Raw genomic sequence first — 25,705 nt, 5'->3', positions numbered from 1 at the left:
GTCCCTACTGCATCAGTGTTACAATTTCATAACTGCTCCAAATTTAACATAGGATATCTGGTTTCCCAGAAGGAAATAAAACAGTAAAAACTGGGAAATAAGAGTACTGGTCCAAACTGTATTTTCCTTCTGGGTTGTACTGTGGGTCCTTGGGCACAGGGTTAAGACTACCCAACTGATAACATAAAGGATTCTTCCCGTCTTCAGACAGAGGAAACTTTCATCCTATCAATGTGAGCTGTATTTTCCCAGGCAATGCTGATTTTCATTTCAATATCAATGCATTGACTACCTTTGCAATCACTCCTCACTCTACATTTCTTCTTATTCAACGATTTTGAAATTTGATTTTTTTGTAGATCATAAAAAGCAACAACTGCTGAACTTTTGATGAGTTACATGTTATTTTACAGATTAAAAACCAGGGAGCAGGAAATTGCCTGGATGTTGGGGAAAACAATCACGGTGGGAAACCTCTGATAATGTACCCATGCCATGGAATGGGAGGCAACCAGGTACTAGGCAATGGTCATTTGAACATACTGGCAGCGTTCATCCTGCACATGTCTGTGTTCCTTTTTTTGGTGTGGTATACTTGTAATGAGATTGTCTATTTGCAACCATGGAGGATAAACTAGTCAACTTTACGAACAATACCAACCTTGTAAGTGGGGGAAGGAGGAAAAAGACAATTTGAAAATTGGGTAGAATAAATAAATAGATCAACCAGTGGCAGATGAAATTTAATATGGCTCGGTATAAAAGTGTTGCAAATAGGTAGAAGTATGGATGATGTAATGCTCTATGCTATGTGCCATGTTAGCTAAGAATAAAGTTGAGAGATCTGTGGCTGTTAGACTTTTTGTTCATTCACAGGATGTGACCTTAATTGACCTTGAAGGTGGTGATGCGTTACCTTCTTGAACCATTGCAGTCTGTGTGGTGAAGGTACTCCCACAGTGCTGATAGTTAGAGAGCTCCAGGATTTTGGCCTAGTGACAATGAGGGAGCAGCGATATAGTTCTAAGGCAGGATGGTGAGAGAAATTGCAGGTGAATGATGTTCCCATGCGTCTGCTGCCCTTGTCTTTCTAGGCAATAGTATTTGTGGTTTGGCAAAGAAGTCATGGCGAGTTGCTGCATGATGATTAATGACTAGATTATTAACGCTTAAACAGCTTTTGCGAGTTTCTGCATAATGAATAACGACCAAGTGATTTAATGTTCGAGAACAGCTATTAACAAAGCAAATAGAATGCTGAACTTTTATAGCCAAGAAAGTGGAGTGTAAGTTGGAGGAAGTCATGATCTGACCTTGAGTAGCTGTGTCCAATTGTAGTTACCAATACACTGATACATTCAAGGTCTGCGTGTGGTGTAGAGAACGTTTTTTGAAACTGATTCCTTGCAACTAAGTTAGAAAGATAGAGATGAGTGGAAATATATAACTGATTTAAGCGGGGGAGGAAAAAATGTAATGACTGCTTCTATGTGGTTCACCTAGTTAAGGCAGTGCGTAGATGAGTCATACAGACCAGGAAAGTTTAATGCCCAGTCTATTGAGAAAATTGGGCAAATTTCTGTCTGAAATCCCCGCTCATGATTCTTCTCAGATGATTCCTACTGGAATTAAATGTGAGCAGGATTGAGCTTGGATGTGAAGTCTTCTCCTCTTTCTCTCCCCAACTACAAGGTGATCAAATAGTATACCAACAATTGCTGTCTAGGCTCACAGCTGGAGAACAGCTACTTGGGCGAGATACCAGAGGGTGTCTGGTGCCTGTAGTGGAACCATATCTCAGCAAGGAAGTCAATACCTTCGGAAAAGACGGGGAGAAAAATTGGTGGAAGGAGGAGGACAAAAGTCATGTAGGTTGGCTTGTAATAAATGCTACCATAATGGCGTCAGTGCTCAGAGGGGAGCAGAGGGAGATCAGACATGTCTGTTGTTTTGATATAACGCCCTTTTATCCATTGAAATTTTCAGTATTTCGAGTACACATCCCAGTCTGAAATACGCCACAACATCGGGAAGCAGCTGTGTCTTCATGCTGTGTATGGTCCAGTTCGATTAGAGCCATGTAAATACAAAGGGAAGGATACACAAGTGCCAGGAGAGGAACGCTGGGAAATTTTAAATGTAAGTGTTGTATCTGGATAGAAAAGTATTTTGTGGGAGGCGGGTAGGAGTTTAGCAACTTTCTCCCTTCACATTCTAAAAGTATTAACTTGTTTCTAGTGTGCAGTACCATGGCTGCCTTCCATTATCTTGAACATGGTCATTCTTCATGTGAATCTTGATCGTGACTATTGGCAGGTTATTCCCCCATTACTGACCCTGTCCTCATCCAAACTTTGCAAACACATCTCCAGCAGGCATCACTGACTGACTAAGAACCTGAATGGGAACCTGAGCTCACTTTCCTTTCCTTAGCCCAGGGGTAGTGAGACTAATTGTGCCTTCCACTGTCGCCTAGGCTTAACATCAGTTAACTCGCCACATTCAGGAAATCAAACCTAGCACCTTCCCTAATGGATCTGTTACTCACTGGACAAAACTTGCAGACTCATCGAGGAAGCTGTTTTTCTAACTATTTGAAACAGATTTCACCTGAGATAGAAGTTGAAGATAAGGGAAACTTGTAAACATTGACTAAGTAGCCATCGCTTTGACTAACTTTTCTCATCTTTTTCTATTGGTAGTTACCCTCCTCCTCTAATCCCTTCTAAGCTACAAATACATTGACCTGCATCATCTTTGTGTTGAAATCAAGACTCCCCAATAGTCTCCAACTCAAATTTATTTTTTCGCAGAACCTCGAAACAGAGAATTCTTTACCATTCTCTGTTTCCCATCATCCTGTAATCTGTAGGGCTTTGAAAGCTAAGCTTGGTACTAAACCCCATCTACTTGATTTACCTTCTTGTCATGTTGTGTTTTTTAACTTTGATAGTGTCCTGCATTGCAGGCCTTGGCCGTTCACCTTATTTCTCATTTTTTTAAAAACTGGCTGCTTTTGAATAGGAAGGAGGTAGGGAGACTATATTTTATTTTATGAACTGATTATCTTGTCATTATCACATTGCAGTTTATGGGAACTTGCTGTGTGCAAATTGGCTGCTGCATTTCCTGCACTACAGCAGTGGTGACACTTCCAAAAGTAATTAATTGGCTGTAAAGTGCTTTGCGACATCCTGAGCTTCTGAAAGATGCTGTATAAAATGCTAGATTTTCTTTCTTTCCTTCATTTGACCTCCATGCTCTGGATGATCAAAGGGAAAAATCAGCAACATTTTCTATTCTAGGTCATTATCCCATTAACCCTAAAGGAAAATGGAAGTGTCTTGCTGTTAGGTGAAATCAGGCCCAGCCATTATTTCTCTGATCCCTCTGAACACCGCCCCGCCCCCACACCACCACACAATGGGTGAATAGAATGCTCCGACTCGCTGTCTCTGATTACACCTGATGAATGACCACTTGGATGATGTAGGGGTGGCTTGTCAGCACAGGTAGAACCATATTCTATCATGCAGCATAGATCTTGGGAAATGAGGGGAATACATTTGGGGGAGGAGTCTCTGACTTCCACATAAAGAAATGTGGTAACCTAATGTTCATTAGTTCACTCTGGTATGTTGTATACAGTCTGATACATTCAAGGGGCAGTCATTCATGCTGTGCTCATCAGCAAAATGATTTTTATACCAGACCTGTGGTACCAAATGTGTTCATTTTAAAGTAGTATACATTCTGGACTCATCAGCTGTGTTCCTAGGATTTGTTTGCTAACAGGTGAATCAAAGCTCTTTTTAAAGATGATATATAGCCCCTGAGTGTGAAGGATTAGTAAAGTGTCATTCCATCTCTGGGAATTGAATACTAAATTGACGCTCTTGCTTAGAGACACTCAGAAGGTTGACTGCTTAGATGAGATGGCAGACAGCAGCCGTACACAGGTGTAAATTAGCAACTTCAGGAGATGATGGGGAAATTTGAGGGGATGGGGCGGGGCGGGGAGCACAGTTTTTTAACTTGTGAATTTTGTTTTTTTTAAGGGCAATCTAAGAAATTCTGCCACAAATCAGTGCTTGACTGCATCAGGCCAGAACCCAGCCATAGCCCTGTGCAACTCTGCAGACCCTTACCAGCAGTGGTCTTTCATCTAGTGCCACCAAGGGAGGAGCTGCCCCTGAGGAAGCATTCGAATCGTTCTGAGTGGACAACACTGAAGTGGCCTGATTTAAAAGCCAGCCTTTCGCTATTAAACCTTGGTGTGATTGTGGATTTTGCCTCTGTCAAGAGCAAATCACTCATTCATGGTCTTTTAAAGAAATCTCGTGGATTGAAAGAATTTCTGCAATATTTTTTCAAGTTTGAAAAATTTTGTCCAATTTGCTCTGGAATTGTAATTCTAAGTATTTTGTATTTTTAAAATTTATCTTCCCCACCACCCCTATCTTTAAAAAATAATTTCATTTGCACTGAGAAAGAGTGCAGTATTAGGTTTCGGGAACCTCTCCATATTCAGGAAAACGTAAATGTCAGATTTGGCTGGATTTTGACATAAATTGAATCGGATCTATTTACCACTTTTATTCTGCGTGTGACCCAAAACAGGGCAGTAACAAAGTCTGATACCATCTGAGCAATGCACTTTCATCTATTAGGTGGCAAGAAGTGAATGGGAATGAATTGGGCTGTTAGCTCGATTCATTTACTTCTGAACCTGTTAATTGGAAAAAAGGGAGTTGGGAGATTGTTATCTGAAATCATGTCTTGATATTTTCCTTGGCCAAATGTGGCTGAAAATTCCTGTTGAGATTGAAATTCCTCAAATTTTGGTGTGGGGAAAGGAATTATTTCAAACATAATCATTCAAAATGAATTCAAATTTGGTGAAGTTCACTATCTTTGAATAGTCTCAACCATTCCATGCTGCCTGGCACCTCAATAAATTCCTTAAACACCATGAAATACTGAGTGCAGCCCCAGGAATACAATTATGTGGGATTCCTGGTGCTAGATGCTGCATAAATTAAATAGAATTTGCTAGTAAATGGAAAATGTGCCAGCCAGTTCCCTGAATGGTGAATGTTCAACCCCAGCCAGGCTGCCAGAGAGACGAATGCAAGGAAGGGGTTTCTCCAAAGAGGAGAAGGATTGGGAAGGGGAGTCCATTGCTACTGGAACAGAGTACTGAAAATTTGGGCTTGGATCTTGATCTGGTCTGTATATCCTTGGCTTAGAATGGTACACTTTTTAGATTAGAACAGTGGTAAATTCAAAACCAGTTTGTCAGTTTGGCTCTGAAGGTTGTGGGTTCAACCTGCTCCAGGGCCTTTAGTAAATAATCTGACAGTGCAGCACTCCCTCAGTACTACTGGGAGTGCTGTCTTTTGGGTGAGATCTTAAACTGAGGCCCCATCTGCCCTCTCGAATCCATGTAAAGGGTCCTATTATTTGGTCATTTATCTCGTTGCTGTTTGTGGGAGTTTGCTACATACAAATTAGCTATTTTATGGCAGTGATGACACTTCAAATGTAATTCTTCGGCTGTGAAATTTTTTTTGATGTGAAAGGTGCCATATATAAATGCAAGTTTGTTCATTCAATTTGGAGCTCAACTATGATGAGGTATCAACATCTATAATCACAGTATATTTGTGAAAGTCCAAGTTTTGAAGTTGGCAATTTGGCACAGTATATCTATATGCCAGGGCACCACCCTGTAAGATGGCAGGCAATAACTATTTTCCTGTGAGGTTATAAAGCCCCTCAAACATTCACCAGGGAGACACATGAACTGGAAAGGCATTTCTCCTGGAGGCAGCGAGTAAGAGTGTGTCACCTTGGAAAATTCACATTGTAAACAAGAGAATGATGCTGGCACAAGGGTTATAGAGGGCAGAAGGACCATGTTAAAGGGGACCAGAAGAAACATTAAAGTTCCTTGAATCACTTTGTTTTTTATCCAGGTGAAGCTCCACCAGCAAAAATTTGGTGACACGTGTGTTTTGGTTTTTGATAGTTTTCAATTAGTACAAATTATGAATCTGCTAAAAGATAATCTATCAAATGAGAAGGAAGTATTAAAGGGGAAAGTATAACCCTAATCAATGATTGAGTTCTTTGTCTAGGTCTTGTGAATGGGCAGCTCTGGTGCTGTTGTAGGTGTGGGAATTTGCCTATAGATCACTGCTGCCCTTGAACTGTGTGTGCTGCATTGTTGTCATGTTCAGATGGTACTAGATTGCTTCTTGGAGGGAACTTCCTTACTCCAGTACTTTCTTCGTTATGGTTGACATGAAATGTTTGTAACAAAGGACTGTAAGTTGTGGTTACATCACCACATCTGGAAGATTTATACCAATGCAAATGTGCATTGTTCTCACTAAGATGTAGGCTGCATGCTCCCCACACTGACTCAGCAAGTGTGTCCAGTAAGCAGTCCCAGGTTTGTATCTTTGTTGGGGTGGCAATAGGAGCACTACAATTGAGCTGAATGCTTCAGGCTTGAAATAGCCGCAATTCCCGCTTCTGATCCCAACTAAATGATCTGCACAAGCGTGGGCAGAATCAGGATTAGCACCAGTGAAACAGCCTGCCAACACTCACCATCCAGACTTGGGCATAATTTCTACTTATATGAGATGTCAGAGGGTGGCTGGTGCCTGTGGAACATGCCCCAGCGTGGGAGTCGGTACCTAACAGAAGGGCTGGAAAGGAAACTGGCAGGGGAAAATTAAAATCCAAAGTGTGTATTTAAAATCTGTGCCCAGTCACAATGCACTGACCAACAAATGAGCACGATGGAGCATGAGAGCAACCTAGTTCACTGTTGCAATTGGATTTGTGTTTGAGCATAGTTGACATTGTATCTTGAATATAACCAGATGTGAGGGAGCTTTAACACTAAATTATTGTAGGCACGTTACAGTCAGTGTCTTCTCAAAGCTACAGTACTACTCCAGAATGTCTAGGTCTTTTCCAGCCAGTCGGTCACTGACGAGTTCTGGAATTGTCAAAAGTGTTCTGTCTGGGGAAAAGCATCTGAACCAACTTTACGGGTAAACACGGACTGTTTTTTTCTTGAGTTACATTGCACCCAGCTGCATTTCCACAGATGAACGAGATCAGCAAAAATGGGTCTGTATATGAGAGTTGTATAACTTAAGATAATTGAAATGCTTACAATCAATTTTGCACATTGAGCTGTATATGTGTGTGTTAACAGCACAGTTGCAATGGGTTTCAGGTTCACTTTGGATTACTGTATCTAAAATCTCTAAGCTGTAATAATTGGGGATTTGCAAAGGTAGCTGTGCTGAACCCAATTAACTGCAAGAGGCTGTTTTGACTCTAGGTTAGGGATTTCCCATTTTAACTTTTTCATATTTTGGATTGATGAACTGTATATTTTTCTAATCTTTTTCGATTTTCGAATACTCTTACTTGTAGAATGCTTTGCTGTGTGGTTGCACTTCTGCACATGTAGCAATGATATCCCACCAGTAAGCAAGCACCAAAGAACCTCTGTCCTCACCCTACAGTATCATGCTAGTAATAAGTCATGAGGGTGATCATCCTGTACCACAGTGAGCCTAAAGTTACTCTTCCTGGACTAACTTGCAATATACCCAACAACACTGCAATCAATGGTCAATCTAATCATCTATCCCATGGGCTGTTTATATTCTACTTAGATAGATAGTTTGCTTTATACGAAATAATTGGTGGTGGTATCTGGCTCAGATGCCAAATATACTTAGTTCTGGATCCTGGCCTATTCAGACAGGATTTGGAAGATCTCCAAAGGGCAGAATGTTGCTATTGCACCAATCTTCACCACCCACCACCCCCCACTGCCCCACCATCACCTCATGCTGATTTTCAATTGAATACTGCTTTCGGATGTCTGGATGGTATTCTAATTCCTAAATCTGAGATCTAACTCAGTAGAACTTTAACCCTATTTTCTTTTTAGTTCGAAAGAATTCATTCTACACTTCACTGCAGGCAGCTCTCTAACTGTTCTTGCTATATGCTTATTGTACAGACCACTGTCTGCAGCAAAGTGTAGACCATTCTTTTAAAAATGTAGGAAAGGTGATTAAATAATTGGAAAATTTAGTAAATTGTCAGGTTGATTTGCTACATTAAGAAATTCTTCTTTTAAAGAAGCAAGGCAATGCCCTGAAGACTCGGTGAATAAATGTACCACCCACTGCAGTAGAGTCATAAAGATCAGGAAAGGCCTGAGTTCAATTCCCATTTTGTGCTTCATGAGCTGGGTCAAGAGTCAGGGCACTATGATTAATTTCAGTGGACAAGGGAGAGGAAAATCGTCCAGGATCCCTGCTCTTCACTGATGTCCTGGCTAATACTTATCCTTTAATCAACACCTAAAATAGATCTCTGGTCATTCATTATATTGCTGTTTGTGGGACCTTGCTGTGTGCATATTGGTTGCCACATTTCTTACATTCCAACAATGGTCACACCTCAAAAGTAATTAATTGACTGTAAAGCACTTTGACCAGACAGTGAAAAGAAAGTTTAGTGAGTCCTGCTGGAAGCATTGCATTTAGTCCAGACTGAGGAGTATGGATATTTGAGCATGCCCATTGGCACCCATTGATCCATATTCCAGCATAAGTCACTATTGGGCTATGGGGAGAAAATTGGAGGAGGAAAAAGCACAGAGCTGGAATTGAACTTTTCCCTAAAGGCTTCTTTCTTAATTAGCAGCTGTAACTGTTCCTGTTAAATACTGTTTCCTACTATCAAGCACTTCTGAACATTGTTTTTTTGCCTTATCTAATTTTGAACAAAACTTAATGCGAAAATAAAATCAATGCTCCAATTGTGGGAGTGCTGTTGGTTATTTCCTTGTCTTTTCCTAATCCATTAATTTGATACAAATGGTGTAATGACTGCTGCCTATTACAGGTGTGCTTAAATGTGGAGCAAAAGAAATCCCTTCAGAGCTTTGAGTCTCTTCAGTTATTAATCTATAACCTCACGGTAAAGGCGCCTCTAGGTGACAGCAATCACCACGTGATAGAATTTCACATTCCATTTGAAGGTGAGAAGTGTGGGTTTAAGACTAGTGTTTTAAACCTAAATAAAGGTTAAGTGAACTGGGAAACCAGGTTTAAAAAGTAGGACAGTAGAGATGCAGTCGCAGACTTTTAAGAAGATATTTAATAACTCTCGGCAAAGATTTATCCCAGTTAGAAAGAAAGACTGAGAAGGATGCATCATCCGTGGCTAAATAAGGAAGTTGGTATCAAATTGAAACACTCTACAATTCTGCAAAGATTAATGGCAGGTCAGAAGATTGGACAGATTTTAAGAACCAACAAAGAATGACTAAAATAATAAAGAGGGAGAAATTAGAGTATGAGAGAAAGCTAGCTAGAAATATAAAAACAGTTAGTAAGAGTTTGTACAAGTATTTTAAAAAGGAAAATAGTAACTAAAGTGAGTGCTTGCCCTCTAAGTCTGGGGAATTCTTTTTACTTTTTTCCCTTTTATTTCTGTTAAGTTTTAACAACAATCATAATGGGTAACAGTACAGAAAATAGCTTACAGTACAGCAATTTAATAAACTTACATTTGGAAGGAAAGGGAAAGAGAAGTAGGAGGAAGAAGTAAAAAGGAAAGATGAAAAAACCCTCCCCAGCCCCCAAAATTAAATAAATAAAATCAACAACAATCATAGGACAGATATAGGTTCACATGATATAATATATACAGCCTAATTAGGGTCAGTTATATGAAAGTAGAGAGCTGTAGTTCCTCAAAATAATCCAGGAAAGGTTGCCATGGTACATAAAATCCATCAATGAAGCCTCTTATAGTGTACTTTATTTTCTCAAGTTTAAGATTCTACATAAGATCATGTATCTAATTAGTAAAAGAGGGTGGAGTAGACTCTTTCCAATTTAATGGAATAATGCGTCTAGCCAATAATATTGAAAAGGCAAGTGCATCAGTCTGAATTTTTGTAAGAGGGATGCCATTTGCTTCCACTCCAAAGAGGGCTATAATAGGAGAGGGTTCAATGTTGCTACTGAAAAATGTGAGAGTGATGTAAAAACTTTTGTCCAAAGCACAGCCAATTTAGGACACGACCAATACATATAGATTAGAGGGGCTGGGGCAGTATGGCATTTATCACGGGTCAGATCAAAATTTGGATAAATCTTAGATAATTTAACTTTGGATAGATGGATATGATGTAAGATTTTAAATTGTAGCAACCCATGTCTTGCATATACAGATGAGGAATGTACACGAGAGAGAATAGACTTCCAGTCATCATCTCAAATCTGATTCAAAGTATTGCTCCCAAAAAGTTTTTAAGGTAGAAAGTGAAGGGCAATGTAGTGAAAAGATTAGAGAATATAATTTGGAAATGAACCCCTTAACGAAGGGATTTAGTTCTAATACATCTATCGGTGATTTAGGGGGCAATAAAGGAAACTAACTGATTTTTTGCGCACAAAATCTCTGATTTGTAAGTAGCGAAAAGAAGTGTGTGGAGGGTAGGTCATATTTCTGAGAGAGAAAATCAAAACAAACAAAAATGTTAGCAAGGATTTTGATGCCTCGTGTGCCAGACTTGAAAGGCAGAATCTCCTAATGAAGGCAGAAATAAATGATTTGCATCAATAGGGCTGCATAAAGAGAGAGATTGTAGCTCAAAATGTGTTCTGAACTGGGTCCAAATCTTAAGCGATTGTCTAATGATAGGGTTTGAAGAAATGTAACTAGTTGAGAAAGGAATGGAGGAGCACAACCGTGCAGGCAGAGATGTGGATTGACAGGAGGCTGCCTCCAGTTGCACCCATGGAGTCTAGGGAATTAATAATGGAAAACCAGGAAATGGTGGAAGTGTTGAACAGGTATTTTGTGTCTGTCTTCACTGCAGAAGACTTAGAAAACTTCCCAAAGACACTTGAAAATCAAGAGGTGAATGGAAGGGAGGAACTTAAAATAATCACCATGTCTGTCTTCACTGCAGAAGACTTAGAAAACTTCCCAAAGACACTTGAAAATCAAGAGGTGAATGGAAGGGAGGAACTTAAAATAATCACCATCACCAGGGAAAAGGTTTTGGGGAAAGTATTAGAAGTAAAGTCTGACGAGTCCCTAGGACCTGACGGCCTGCATCCTGGGCTCTTAAAAGAAGTGGCTGCAGAGACAGTAAAAGCACTGATCATAATCTTCCAAAGTTCCTTAGGTTCTGGAAGGCTCCCAGCAGATTGGAAAATAGCAAATGCAGCACCTTTATTCGAGAATGGAAGGAGAGAAAAAACAGGAGACTATAGGCCAGCTAGCCTAGCATCTGTCATAGGGAAATTGCTAGAATCCATTATTACGGAGGTTATAGCAGGAGACTTAAAAAAAAAAAATCATATTACAATCAGGCAAAGTCAACATGGTTTTGTGAAAGGGAAATCATGTTTGACTAATTTATTAGAGTTCTTTTCAAGCAACATGGATAAAGGGGAACCTGTGGATGTGCTGTACTTAGATTTCCAAAAGGCATTTGATAAGGTGTCGCATCAAAGGTTACTACACAAAATAAATGCTCATGGTGTAGGGGGTAACCTATTAGAATAGATAAAGGATTGGTTAGCTAACAGGAAGCAGAGAGTTGGGATAAATGGATCATTTCCAGGTTGGCAAGCTGTAACCAATGGAGTGCCACAATGGAGGGGCCTCAACTATTTACAATCTATATCAATGACTTGGATGAAGAGACCGAATGTATGGTAGCTAAATTTACTGATGACTAGGAAAGTAAGTTCTAAAGAGGAGGTAAAGAGTCTACAAAGGGATATAGATAGGTTAAGTCAGTGGGAAAAAATTTGGCAGATGGACTATAACGTGAGAGGAAGAATGAAAAAGCAGTGTATTATTTGAATGGAGTGAGACTGCAGAACTCGGTGGTACAGAGGGATCTGGATGTCCTGGTATGTGAATCACAAAAAGTTAGTATTCAGGTACAGCAAGTGATTTGGAAGGCAAATGGAATGGAATATAAAAGCAGGGACGTTTTAGGACAGGTGTACAGGGCATTGGTGAGATCATATCTGGAATACTGTATACAGTTTTGGTCTCATTTGAAAAAGGATGTAATTGTTAAAGCTGTTTAGAGAAGGTTCACACAACTCATTCCTGGGATGAAGGGCTCACCCTATGAAGAAAGGTTGGGGCTTTATCCATTGGAGTTTAGAAGAATGAGAGATGATATTGAAACATATAAGACCCTGAGGGGACTTGATAGGGTGGATACGGGAAGATGTTTCCTCTTGTGGGGAGACTAGAAGTAGAGTACACAGTTTAAAAATAAGAGGTCTCCCTTTTAAAATGGAGATAAGGAGAATTTTTTTCTGAGGCACATTAGTCTGTGGAATTCTCTTCCCCAGAAAGCAGTGGAGGCTGTGTCATTGAACTTATTCAATGCTGAGTTATACAGATTTTTGATAGACCACGGGTGTGTGGAACAGACAGGAAAGTGGAGTTGAGACCACAATCAGATCAGCCATGATCTTATCGAAAAGCAGAGCAGGCTCGAAGGGTCAAATGCCCTACTCCTGCTTGAGGTCCTATGTTTTTCCTGGCCTCTTCCAAAACCTAAATGTTCTACTGTCAAACACTGCCCTTAACTACTTCCTCCCCCTTGCTGAGGAATAAATTCATGAGGTTTGAGGAACAGACATCCCTTAGCTCTTAAATCTGTAACTGGTTTTTGGGATAATTGTGCAAAAATCTGTTTCCTTTCCCCAGACATGTTGCATACATTGAATTTAGAATGATCCAGTGGAGCCCACCAGATGGTTTAGTATGTAAATACATCACCTAGTGTACTACCAAGCTCTACATCAAGCAGGGAGATCCCACGTTTGATAACTTACCTTGCTAATCTGTGTGTATGGGGTTGCATGCTACACGTGGCCTTTGTGTTGGGCTATCAAGGAGAAAGTCAGTTAGTTCCCATTTCTAATCATTGTTCAGTAACTGTTGCCACAAAGCGGATGGGTATCAGAAGAATAGCAGATTGGCTTCTGACGCATGGTTCCCAGCAACCTGATAACACTTGCTGTCTAGCCTCGCCATGAACTATCACTTGGGTGAGCTCCTAGAGTGCAGCAGGTGCTTCTCGAACTGTACCCCAGCAAGAGTCAGCACGTTAATGAAAAACACAATCCCCGATGTGCTCCAGTTCAAGTATTAGTCAGTCAAAGCGAAATGGAAAATAGAGAGAGGAGCCATGTGTAAACTACATTGTGCTCCCATATCATTTCCTCTATACTAAAGACTGTTCCTGTAGTTCTCATGTAAGTTGCTGATCTTATACCTGTGTGGACCTATAAAGGAACACTCATCAGATAATCGATAACTTTTAGACTTTTAAAGCATTAAAACTTGTACGTTTATTTATAACTTGCATGCATATGCCAATATTATCACCTGTGTTGCATCCCTAGCTTGAGTTCTCATTTTAACTTCCAGAAATGAGGCAGTCATTTTGGAGCTTGGTGGAAAAACAATAGTCTTCAAATCTTATTGATCTAGCTCGGCTGCCATTTTGCCATCCAATATCCAACATATATGATTTTCTTCCTATAAAATACAGGAATCCCTATGGATATCAGAGCACTGACTACCCCTCAAGCAGATGCTGATTTAAAAATTTACACATGCGCACGCACAAACACAAAGGGTAGAATTTTACGGCCCTTACCACCGGCAGGATTTTCCAGTTCTGCTGAAGTCAGCTCGCTGCATTTTACGGCCCTGCCCCGCACCGACGGGGCCATAACATTCCGCCCAAAGTACAGGTTTGGCCACCATATTGAAATGGTATTGCTTCCCTGAATGTGTACAGAATGATGGAGAACTCTTTCTAGACTTTAATGCAATCAAAGAATGTTGATGGAAGCTCAAACACTTTACAGACATTTTCAGGGTTTCTCCAGTATTACAAATTTGTCTCTAATACTTGTTATTTGCAATAAGAACAGAAAATGCTGGAAAAGCTCAGTGGGTCAGGCAGCATGTGTGGAGGGAGAGAAACAGAGTTGATGCTTCAGGTCAATGACTGTTCATCTGAACTGGGAAGGGTTAGAGAAGTAGCAGGTTTTAACGAAGTACAAAGGCAGAGAAAGTGGGGGAGGGAGGAAAGATCAAAAGGAAGGTCTGTGATAGGGTGGGATGCAGGAGTGAGTAAATGACAAAAAGGTTGATGGTGTGAGGAAAAAGATGGTAATGGAGCAAGTGGAGAAACAAAAGAGGGGTCTACAGGAGGTATGAATGTGAAAGTAGAATCATCACTAACATCTGAAAAAAATGGGAGTGGTGGTTATGATTTGTTGTTCAACTCAATATTGAGTCCAGAAGGCCTGCTCAAAAGATGACACGTTCCTCAAATTTGCATTGAGCTTCATTGGAACACTGCAGTTGGGTAAGGAAAGAGAGCGGAGAATGAAAATTACAGGCAACTGGAAGCTTGGGGTCATGCTTGTGGACTGAATGGAGGTGTTCCACACAGCAGTCACCCAATCTCCATTTAGTCTCCCCAATGTTGGGAGACTGCAGGGTGAGCAGCGAAGAGTGTACAATATTGAATGTATGAGTAAATTGCTGTTTCACCTGGTAGGAGGAGTGTTTGGAGACCTGGATGGTGGAAAGGGAGGAGATAAAAGGCTAGGTGTTGCATTTCCTGCACTTTAATGGGAAGGTGGTATGGGATGGGGAGAGAGTGTTGGGAATGGTTGAGAAATGGGCTAGGCTGTCACAGAGGGAATGGTTCCTTTGGAATGCTGAAAGAGGAGGGAAAGATATGTTTGGTGATGTCAAGCTGGAGATGGGGGAGGATGATCTGTTGAATGTGGAGGCTGGTAGGATGGAAAGTGAGGACAGGGGGAACCTTATCATGGTTCTGTGGGGGGAGGGGAAGGGATGAGACCAGAAGTGCAAAAAATGGAACGGATGTGTACGAGAGCCCTGTCAGCTACGGTATGGGGGGACGGAATCCTCAGTTGAAGAAAAAAGTCATATCAAAAGCATTGGTATGGACTGTGACATCATCAGAACAGATGCAACAGAGATGGAGAAACTGGGAGAATGGAATAGAGTCATTGCAGGAAGTGGGTGGGAGGAGATGTAGTCTACATAACTGTAGGAGTTAGTTGGCTTATAGTATATATTGGTCGATAGCCTATCTCCTGAAATGGAGACAGAGAAGTCGAGGAAGAGAGGAAGTCAGAGATTGACCAGAGAAGGTGAGGGAAGGGTTGAAATTTGAAATAAATTTGATGGAACTTTCCAGTTCAGGGTGAAAGCAGTTAATGGTACCGATACAGTCATCAATGTACCGGAAAAAGAAGTGAGGGAGGGGACCTTGTTATTTGTAATGTATGTTAAGCAGTGTTAATGACTCCTGCTTTATTGCCGACTTCAGTTGCTCTCATTGTTTAAAATACTGTACTCAGTTCACAGTTTAGCAGTCCAGACAGCATGATCCTATTTTCACTTGCATCAACTAAAAGAAGTTAATTAAGAGAGGACAACCAAATACATGTGATTAGAAAGAAAGAACTTGCATCTATATAGCACTGTTCATGTCCTGTGCACAGAAAAGCCAATTTGTACATAACAGGCTCCCAAAAACAGTAAAAGATAAATAACGAGCTAATCCGTTTTGGGTCCAGGATAAATGCTGATTGGAATTTTTTTATTATTCATTTATGGCGTGTGGGCTTTGCTAGCTAGGCCAGCATTTATTGCCCATCCCTAATTGTCCTTGAGAAGGGTCAACTATCCTGATCTCTCTGAATGGTGCTGAAGAATCTTCTATGTCCATCTGAGAGAGCAGACAGGTCCTTGGTTTATAATCACACCCAAAAGGTAGAACCTCCAAGACGGCCGCACTCCCTCAATAGTGCACTAAACTTTCAGCTTAGATTATGTGTTCAAACCCTAGAGCGTGCCTTGTCAGAGCTAAGAGTACTACCACTGAACCAAGGCTGACAGCTCATTGGGTGATCTCAGCCAGAGTAGCAGTGGTATAATTGACTTCAGCGCCCATGAGTTAAGGAGAGAAATATCATTCAGGCTCCCCACTCCTGGCCACTATCCAGCACTCCCTGGATAAAACTGTAATGCCCCATGCAATCAAATAGTTTGTGACATTCATTGCCCAGATTCACATGTAAATAACAGTCACCTGAGCACTGTACGAGAGGGTGACAGGTAGCATTAGAACCGTACCTGAGCGAGAAGCCAGCAACTTTGTGGTGGAGGAGGGGAAGATAAAATTTCAAATTGTTGATTTATTTTTCAAATCAGCTGGAATTTTTCACACATTAACAGCGATATTACAAAAACTAATGATGCATATTACAACATGTATCGCTGTACAGTCAGTGTCTTTCCCACAGTTAATAGATTAATTGGCATGTCACTAACAATTCTTTAGATTAGAAAAGAGTATTTGAGTGAAACCACGCAGCTAGAATGGTTGTTGCACACAACCAGCAGAACTACCAAAATGTTAAGACTGGTAATCTTGGTAAGCCTTGCTTCGCATGGTGAGTAAAAACATTTGTATCTTACAGTATAACTGGATGTTGAACAGGCATTGATTTGGTCAACATGGATCCAATCTGGTCAGTGTGATCTGGACTCCTCTGTCTCATTTTACATGAACTTCAAAATCCCCTATATGTTCACACAGATCTACAATAGAGGATTCTCCTCATAAGAGCCTATCTTTTGAAGTAACTCCAAGAGCAAGTATGTCTACTGTGTGGATCACTTCCCTGCTATACAAGGATACAGATGGTCCCAGCCACACCAGAGGGTTGTAGTTTTACTCATTCTCTGACAGAAGAAACTTTTGGGGCACAGTGATCTAAATTGCACCTCCCGAGACATAAGCATGTAACGTAGGCTGACACTTCAGTGCAATACTGCGAGAATGCTGCATGTCGAAGTTGCCCACCTTTCAGTTAAACTGAAGCTCTCTCTGACCTCTCAGGCGGCTATTAAAGATCCAATGGCACTATTGGAAACTGAGCAATGAGGTCTTCTGGAGTTCTGGCTAACATTTACTCCTCAACCGACATCATTAAAACATAACAAAAACAGAATTACCTGGAAAAACTCAGCAGGTCTGGCAGCATCGGTGGAGAAGAAATCAGTTAACGTTTCGAGTCTTTGTGACCCTTCGGCAGAACTGAGTATAGTTAGGAGAAAGGTGAAATATAAGCTGGTCTAAGGTGGGAGGGGCGGGGGGAGAGAGAAGTTGAGGGTGGGATGATTGTGGAGATTGCTTATCTCCACAATCATCCCACCCTCAACTTCTCTCTCCCCCCGCCCCCCCACCTTAGACCAGCTTATATTTCACCTTTCTCCTAACTATACTCAGTTCTGCCGAAGGGTCACGAAGACTCGAAACGTTAACTGATTTCTTCTCCACCGATGCTGCCAGACCTGCTGAGTTTTTCCAGGTAATTCTGTTTTTGTTTTGGATTTCCAGCATCCGCAGTAGCTTTTAGCTTTTTGTTTTTATCATTAAAACATAGATTATCTAATCTTTTATCTTACAGCCATTTGTATGACTTATTGTGCGCATATTGGCTGCCACGTTTGCCTACAAAACAACAGTGACTACACTTCAAAAGTACTTTATTAGCTGTGAAGTGCTTTGTATCCTTTCTCCTTCATGAGTACTTGCTGTATCTATCCTTACCAAAAATCCAATGGAATTTTGATGAACTTCACACAGTATTTGTAACATCGTTTTAGGGTTTTGTAGGCCTTACTTATTGTTTTCTTTCTTCAGAAAGAATCTGTCCATAGAAATAGTTTAAATTCGCAACAACAAAAGCTTTACAACTGATGACCAGGTGGCGTTTGCTGCATTAAATAAGTGAGGGGGGGTTCCACAGACCTTCAATGTGCAGTGCCATGGAATGGTATAAGGTGGGCTGTCCAACTCAAGAGTTGCCTAAGGACATGCACAATGTCCTTGTGATATCGTGTTAAACTGAGGGAAGCTGTTTCCCCATTAGGGGGAAAGATCAGAGACTGGGTTACATTAATGCACCTCTGAGTAAGTAGATCTGACAAAAACCTGGAAGTAGACTGTCAATCAATCCGCTCATCCACAGCTGATGCATCAAGGAAACCAGTAAAGAATAGAAAGCAGCAAAAATATTCTGGAAAATGATTGAGCACTGTGCATAGCCAAAAAATCACCCAAGAAAAAAGAAAATGAACACTTTCTGATGCACAGTTATGAAGAATAACAGAACAGTAATCACCGGAATGCTTTCCTCACTTTCCCTAACCATGGTAGGGCTTATGCTTCTTTCCTGCTCTCTGATTTTACAAACTGGAAAATATAAATCATTATGTATACACTTAGTCCTTTTATATTATCCTTCATGCAGATCTTGTTGTATTTTTGTCTTGTTTTTACCAAGATAAAGCCCTCAAAACTATTTGTAAATTTAATGTCACCAAGCATCCTGGGCCAATTTTATCTCTGTGTACATGAGTGGGTTTTGAGTGAGTCAAAATCACATCCCTTAGTTGACCTTATTTTGCTTTGAAATGACTTACAATTTCTTTCTTTGATAAACAGGCCAGGTTTGGTATACCGTTGGCGCTGGGTGATCACAACATTTATGTGACGGAAGGTCCTGAACGGTACATATCAGTTGATAAAGTTGTGCTGAATAAGCAGTGATGCGCAGACCTTTCCATTGGGTAAGTGTAATATATGGCAAATTGGCATTACCTTTTGAGTAATGTAATAATAATCAAAAATTCTCATGTGAATACCAAATATACGCAATAGGTATGCTTGAGAAGTAGGAAATATTTCCTGATCAATCTGATAGCCAGGGGTCAAGTATGTGTGAGTGGGTTATCAGACTCAAGTCACAAGTTTGTAAAAAGAAAAAGATTAGTGACGACAAATGTAGGTCCCTTACGGAACGAAACAGGAGAATTTATAATAGAGAACAAGGAAATGGCAGAGCAATTAAACAATTACTTTAATTCTGTCTTCACGGAGGAAGACACAAATAACTTCCCAGAAATGCTAGGGAACCAAGGGTCTAGGAATCGAAGGAAATTAGTATTAGTAAAAAAAATAGTGCTGGAGAAATGAATGGGACTAAAAGCCAATAAATCCCCAGAGCCTGGTAATCTACATCCCCGGGTACTAAAGGAGGTGGCCATGGAAATAATGGATGTGTTGGTTGTCATCTTCCAAAACTCTGTAGATCCTGGAACAGTCCCAGCAGATTGGAGGACAGGAAACAGAGGGTAGGAATAAACAGGTGTTTTTCAGGTTGGAAGGTAGTGACTAGCGGGGTACTGCAGGGATCAGTGCTTGGGCCCCAGCTATATTAATGATTTGGATGAGGGAACCAAATGTAATATTTCCAAGTTTGCTGAATCTTGGTGGGAATGTGAGCAGTGAGGAGGGTGTTAAGAGGCTTCAAGGCAATTAGATAGGTTGAGTGAGTGGGCAAATACGTGGTAGATGCAGTATAACGTGGATAAGTGTGAAGGTATCCCCTTCGGTAGGAAAAACAAAATGGCAGAGAATTATTTAAATGGTGATAGATTGGGAAATGTTGATGTAATGGACCTCGGTGCCTTTGTACACCAGTGACAGAAAGCAAGCATGCAGGTGCAGCAAGCAGTTAAACAGGCAAATGGTATGTTAGCTTTCATTGTGAGAGGACTTGAGTACAGGAGCAAGAATATCTTACTGCAGCTGTACAGGGCCTTGGTGAGGCCACACCTGGAGTATTGTGTGTAGTTTTGGTCTCCTTACCTAAGAAAGGATAGAACAAGGGGTAGACCAGGATACGGAGTAGACCATTTAGGACTGAGATGAGGAGAAACCCCTTCACTCAGGGGGTGGAGAACCTATGATATTCTTTACCACAGAAGGCTGTGGAGGCCAAGTCACTGAATATATTTAAGAAGGAAATAGATAGATTTCTGGACTCTAAAGGCGTCAAGGGGCTTGGGGAGAGAACAGGAGTATGGTGTTAAGATAGAGGATCAGCCATGATCATATTGAATGGCGGAGCAGGCTCGAAGGGCCGAATGACCTACTCCTGCTCCTACTTTCTATGTTTCTATGAGCAGTATTTCATAACCATCTTGTTGTCCAGGTGCATAAAAAATTATATAGCTGGACACATGGCTGCAATAAAATTTAGTTCAATCTGAAGCAGGATAAAGGCAGTTAACTTTAATATCAGACCGCAAACGAGAGCCTCACAATGGAGTAATTGTATATTTCACTCCAGTTACATATCTTGTCCTTAAAAAGGAAATGGTCTATACAACGAAAAGCTCTGGGCTCTTGGTTTAGTTTATAGAGCCTCTAATGTGGTGGTGGTGGTAGATCCATTTTTATCATTAGCTAGAATAGTCAGTTTTGGATATGTCACGTTCTGTTATTAATTAAAACATTGAAAAGCTTTTTATGTTATGCAGGCATGACATCGCAATGGTTCGTCTTGTTAAAAAAGCAGTTCTCAATGACAAAGTTCAGCTTGGATTACTGCCACCAAAGGGAGAGATTCTGCCAAACGACTACCTGTGCTATGCCACTGGGTGGGGTTACACTTTTAATATGTGTTTTTGGTTCTATGCTTGAAAATTCTTCTCATAGTATTATAGAAATTATAATTATAAGAAGACCATTTGACCAATCATATCTGTATTGGAGATTGGCTCTTCAACTTGAGCTAGCCATGTTAGTTAGCAGGTGAAACATGAGCTTCATAATGAAAAGCCCCAATGTTCAATTGAAGAACAGCAAGCATTGCAATATTTTGTCTGAAAATAATTCCCAAATACATTTCTCACCTGGGAATTGGGAAGAAGCAAGAAGCAGACAAAGCAGACAGAGACTCATTTTTAAGAGGCTTCATGTTGAACCAATGCTGAGCGTAAGATCAAATCAAATCATTCTTAGGATAGTTGCTGCGCTAATTTCATATGTTCTCCTTTTATCGCTATGGCCTGGTGTGATGAAAGTATAATAATTTGCAGAATATTTTTCTGGATTATTGTGAAGTAGGTTTATGGGGGTAAGTATGTATGTGATTCAATTATAGTTTGTAGTCAAGTAGACTGCAAGCTTTAAATCATCAAAAGAAGCTAGGTGCTTCACATACTAATGAGTAAACATGGAAGCTGGCTTAGCATGTAAGGTGTGAAGGGAATTCGCATTTTTAGATAAATTAAGAGATTTGGATTTCAAAGGGATCTTACTCTGTTTACAACTAGCCAGATAAGCAAGGCTAAGGAATGTGTGTATTTTTCCCAAAGGTTGCTGACAATATATATTGGCAACATGAAAGTTTTATATTACGAGGAAGATACAGTTTCAAAGACATATGGAACAATGTCGGTGCAGACTCGATGGGCCGAAGGGCCTCTTCTGCACTGTGCGATTCTGTGATTGAATAGAACTTATATATTTTAAAAAGAGAAACATATATAAAGGAAAATGAAAGGCTAGGTGTCAGAAGGCCATGTAAGATCTAACAAGAGTGTGTGAAATAGTCTTAACGAAGCCGCCAGCATTTGTGCATAAGTCTGCTATATAACGAAACTGAAGCTGGGGAAAATCCATTTGGAATTCCACTGTCCAGGGTATTGTGTTAACTTGCTGAGTTAAATCTAAAACCTATTTTGGACTGTTGCCTTAAAGGGAGTGTAACTGGAGGTCAGGTTAATTAGGAATTTTAGGAGTTAATATCGTAGTAACTAATTTGTAGTCTTGTGTATGTGCTTGAAATCTTTTATATTTTGTTAATAAATATTTTAATTTAATTTTTTAAATCTCTAAAGATCTTGGTGGACTTATTACTTCTGAATTCAGTGCACAGATCTTATAATAAATACAAATTGCAAAACTGTTGCGATAATGCAACCAATTCCCTTGTGGATTTTGTCCGCCTGGCACACATCATCTGCCACGTCATAACACCTTGGTTTAAATTTAGCCCAGACTAGTAGGATGACAGTCATCCATGTCTGTTGGTTGTAAGGGTCCAAAATGAAATGACATTGTGGCAGTCTCAACCCAGTTGTGAAGGGGGGGCACTAATCTATTGCACAAAACTGCCCTGATCCAGACTAATTAATATTCAAAAGTCATCATTATCATCCAGAGATTCATAGGTGCAATCTTAGCAGTTGGGTCCCGTCAAATGTTCTTCAATCTGCTTGTTGGTGTTAATATTTATGGAGGAACCTAAGAGTTAGCCCAGGACACTACCAAGATTGAGAAGAGTTGGAAAACAGGAGAGATAAATCAAGAAGCAGTAATTAGTTGGATGTCAAGCTTTAGTTTGGAAAGTCAGTAGAAATGCAGAACAAAGGCTTTGGGAGGCAAGCTTAAAGTTCTTGGGGAAGAACTTACTTAGAGTAGGAAGCAATGCAACGTTCCTTGGTTTCAACGCCATGATGTTGCAGGTTCAGGGAAGAGAGCATAGGAAAGTTTACATAGCTTAAGGGAAATAAGATTGACAAAATTCAGATTGCAATGATCATAGAATAAACATGGACCAGACGGAGATGGATTTAAAAGAAGGAAACATAGCATTCATTGGATGTTGTTCCTTGACGTAGATGATACTATTCATATAAACTTAATAGTTTATGTTAAGAAATATGGCCCTTTCTCGTCAATGCTAGAAGAAACTTCAATAAAAGTGAAATAAATCCTTGACTGGTACCAACTGATCTACAGGGTTCAAAGATCTATTGTGAGCTTGTTATGATAATTCAGTGGAGAACCCAGTAATGAAAATTTGAACCAATATTTTTAATTAGCATTAATTCATATATCAAAAATAAAAACCATGAGGGGATTATGTGGTGCAATGAGTCAGCAGGCTGGCCTTCCACACCATAAACCTGGATTTGAATCCAGCCCAGATCTATGAGGTGAAATTCTCCTCTCTGCCAATTATAAAAGTGCAAATGTGAAATACATTTAGGTAGCCTGAACTAAATGACCTGTCACACTGAGACAGGTGTGACAACACAAAAGTTCAGTAGTGCTCTTGTGGCTGTTCTGAGATTTGTGTTAAGGCGCACTAGCATGGTGGTATCCAGGAATCTGGATCGAACCACACCCATATCTACCAATCTGGAATACTCAAAGAAGCTGACAAACTTCAAAATAAAACAACCGACAGCTCATAAATAGCCCTTTATAGACCTGTGATCAATGCCAGTGCTTTAAGGAAGCTGGATGAGTTAAATTTCATTGTGCTGCGCAGGATTTGGTGGTTTTTACCAATGTTTTGGGAATCATTTTATTCAATTTGGTTTGTCTTTTTGAGAAAACCATAATCTAATGACTTTATCTATAAGAAATGAAGAGGAATAGTTCAAATCAAAGTGCAGTAGGACATGAATTTGTAACGTAAGCTGCAGCTATAAATCCAATGTTCACTTACCTGTATTGTAGGGGGAAAGCTATTAGTATACAAAAATGTACTTTTTGGAATGACAGACTTAGAAATATCTGATGAAAATGTGAAGATGGAGATTTATTTCCGGGGCTGGAGGGGGTTGGGTGAGGGGCTGTTCCTGGCAAATGTTAATTTTTTACATTTTTGATGCATTTTCCAGGATTTTAGCGCGTGCTATAATTCTCCTATTGAAGTCAAAAATGGTAAGTTTAGCATACAAGATCCCACGGAGAGTCCAACAACAGCACAATATCTATTGCAAAAAGATATGCTGCAATATTTTCAGAAATGCACAGTAAAGACGTACTGGGACCATCTAGGATGTGAGACAACAATCTTGTCTGACTCCTCTTTTGGCGAAAGTAGGCTCATGGAGTCTCTCATCTATCCTATGTGGTGCTGAATCTTGGAGCTGGAGAACACATCCACATCTAAGATTTGGCCATTTTTCCCCACAGCTTCCTGCTTTCTCATGCAGATTACAGAAGGCACTAGAATTAGAGGCCTCTGAAAATCAATGAACCCACTGTAAGACGGTTTCCCTAAGCTTTACACCCTGTTCTACAACATTTCTCATGAGAGGAAAATGTAGACTCTTCCCTTCTGTGTATGCTGTGGCCCCCCCAGAGCTTTTCATATACATGCCATGACAAATTTAAAAGCCACTGAGATTCTAGTGGCCTTGGGGCTCACTAAGATCCCCCTTAATATGGATAAAAACCACAACTGTGCTCTGGAACTCTGAGGATCTATGTGACTGAAACCAAATCCTATTCATCAACCTTAAAAAAGGACAGCTCCATTGGGTCCTGGTGCTGTTTTCCTTGCTATTCCCCTTTCTCTTGCTGTAGCTCAGAAGTCAAACACTGAATGATATGTATTATCTTTTGGACAGTACATTTTACATCACTCTCTACAGTATATTTTCCATCATTCTCTCCAATATTCTTTGCATTAGTATATAAATCTGTTGCATGTCCTTGCTTTATTATATCTTATTTTTTAGTATCTGGAGTGCAATTTACATGAATAATTTCTGTGTGGATGGTGGGTAGATGATTTTATCTTAAAGAATTGAAGCACTTGCACACCTCTGGGTCTCATTTCATCGCATGTCAATGCAAGAGCTGTATGTACATACAAGTGTCAAATGGGCAGGCACACATGCATACAATTTACATGGCTGCGTATGTACTGGAATTGAATCAATGTGCAATGGCAGCTTCAGCACAGTGGCTAGGATGGTGTTTCTTTTTGTCAGCAAGCGCTAATAGGTGGATGGGATGTAAATAAAAACTGTCAGCATGAACTGCTGATGGTGGCCCGTATGGAAATTTGCTGTTTTAAAAAAAAACTTTTGCCAACTCTGCCTTGGTCAAAAGCTGATCCAACTGCTAAAATGCTGGGGCAATGTTTCCTTTGCCAATACTTGTCTGATGTTTCAAACTGCCAGAGATGCAGCGCAAGAAGCATCTGGTCACACTGCTGCTGATGTGCGCAAGTTCCACATGGCTATGCATTCAGAAAATATTTTGGGAATATTCTGGTGCAATCTAAACGGACCAAGAATAGTAAATTATGCATTGGGCAAAAGCTGGTAAACAAAGAGAACCTGGAAATGCTTGCTAATGCTAATCTGTATGCCTGCTATACCTGACCTGGAGTGCTCAATAATAAAAACAAATAATGCTGAAAATACTCAGCAGGCCTGGCAGCACCTGTGGAGAGAGAAACCGAGTTAACGCTTCAGGTCTGCAACACTTTGTCAGAATATTATCAACATGAAGGTCATCAGCCTGAAACCCCTCTGTTTCTCTCTCCACAAATTATGAGGGAGTATTAATAGAGAACCTTCTTTCAGAAAATTAGATGGGCAGGATAGCATTTATGACTGGGAAGATTGTACATGCTGTGTGGAATTAAAATGGGCTTGATGGGTCAATGAACGAATCTGTGCCATGATTCGAACAGAGAAAATGGTATTTAGAAGAACAGAATGGCAATGGGATTTCTCTCTCTTTTCTCTCATGGGGAGATTCTGGTGGTCCTCAGAACTTCCCACCCTGCTCACAGTTCAATGTCCACGGAGTGACCAGCTTTATCTATGCAGGAGGATGTAGGTTCTACGTGAAACCAACGATGTGGACTCATGTTTC

At 40.4% G+C, this 25,705-nt stretch overlaps 1 protein-coding gene and 1 long non-coding RNA gene across 5 annotated transcripts in view; both read left to right on the top strand.

The window, feature by feature from the left end:
• Positions 1-8,866, top strand: part of LOC144672666 (polypeptide N-acetylgalactosaminyltransferase 6-like) — a 72,919-nt gene extending 64,053 nt beyond the window's left edge. For all 3 annotated transcript variants that reach the window (XM_078534544.1, XM_078534545.1, XM_078534543.1), the window contains 3 exons: positions 414-515; positions 1,987-2,139; positions 4,059-8,866. In XM_078534544.1, coding sequence (XP_078390670.1) covers positions 414-515; positions 1,987-2,139; positions 4,059-4,169 — 366 coding nt within the window. In that variant the 3' untranslated portion in view covers positions 4,170-8,866. The remainder of the gene's footprint in view (positions 1-413; positions 516-1,986; positions 2,140-4,058) is intronic.
• Positions 8,867-17,615: 8,749 nt separating this feature from the next.
• Positions 17,616-21,914, top strand: LOC144672746 (uncharacterized). Of its 2 annotated transcripts, XR_013574159.1 has the most exons (3): positions 17,616-18,378; positions 18,671-18,795; positions 20,551-21,914. It is a non-coding gene; the product is annotated as an uncharacterized LOC144672746 (long non-coding RNA). The 2 variants fall into 2 exon arrangements; XR_013574158.1 differs by having other exon boundaries at positions 17,616-18,795.
• Positions 21,915-25,705: the final 3,791 nt, after the last annotated feature.

The sequence above is a fragment of the Cetorhinus maximus genome, chromosome X (genome assembly GCF_964194155.1).
Source record: "Cetorhinus maximus chromosome X, sCetMax3.hap1.1, whole genome shotgun sequence".
Taxonomy (NCBI): domain Eukaryota; kingdom Metazoa; phylum Chordata; class Chondrichthyes; order Lamniformes; family Cetorhinidae; genus Cetorhinus; species Cetorhinus maximus.
The sequence above is the reverse complement of the archived record's forward strand: the minus strand, read 5'-3'. Positions and strand labels throughout refer to the sequence as shown.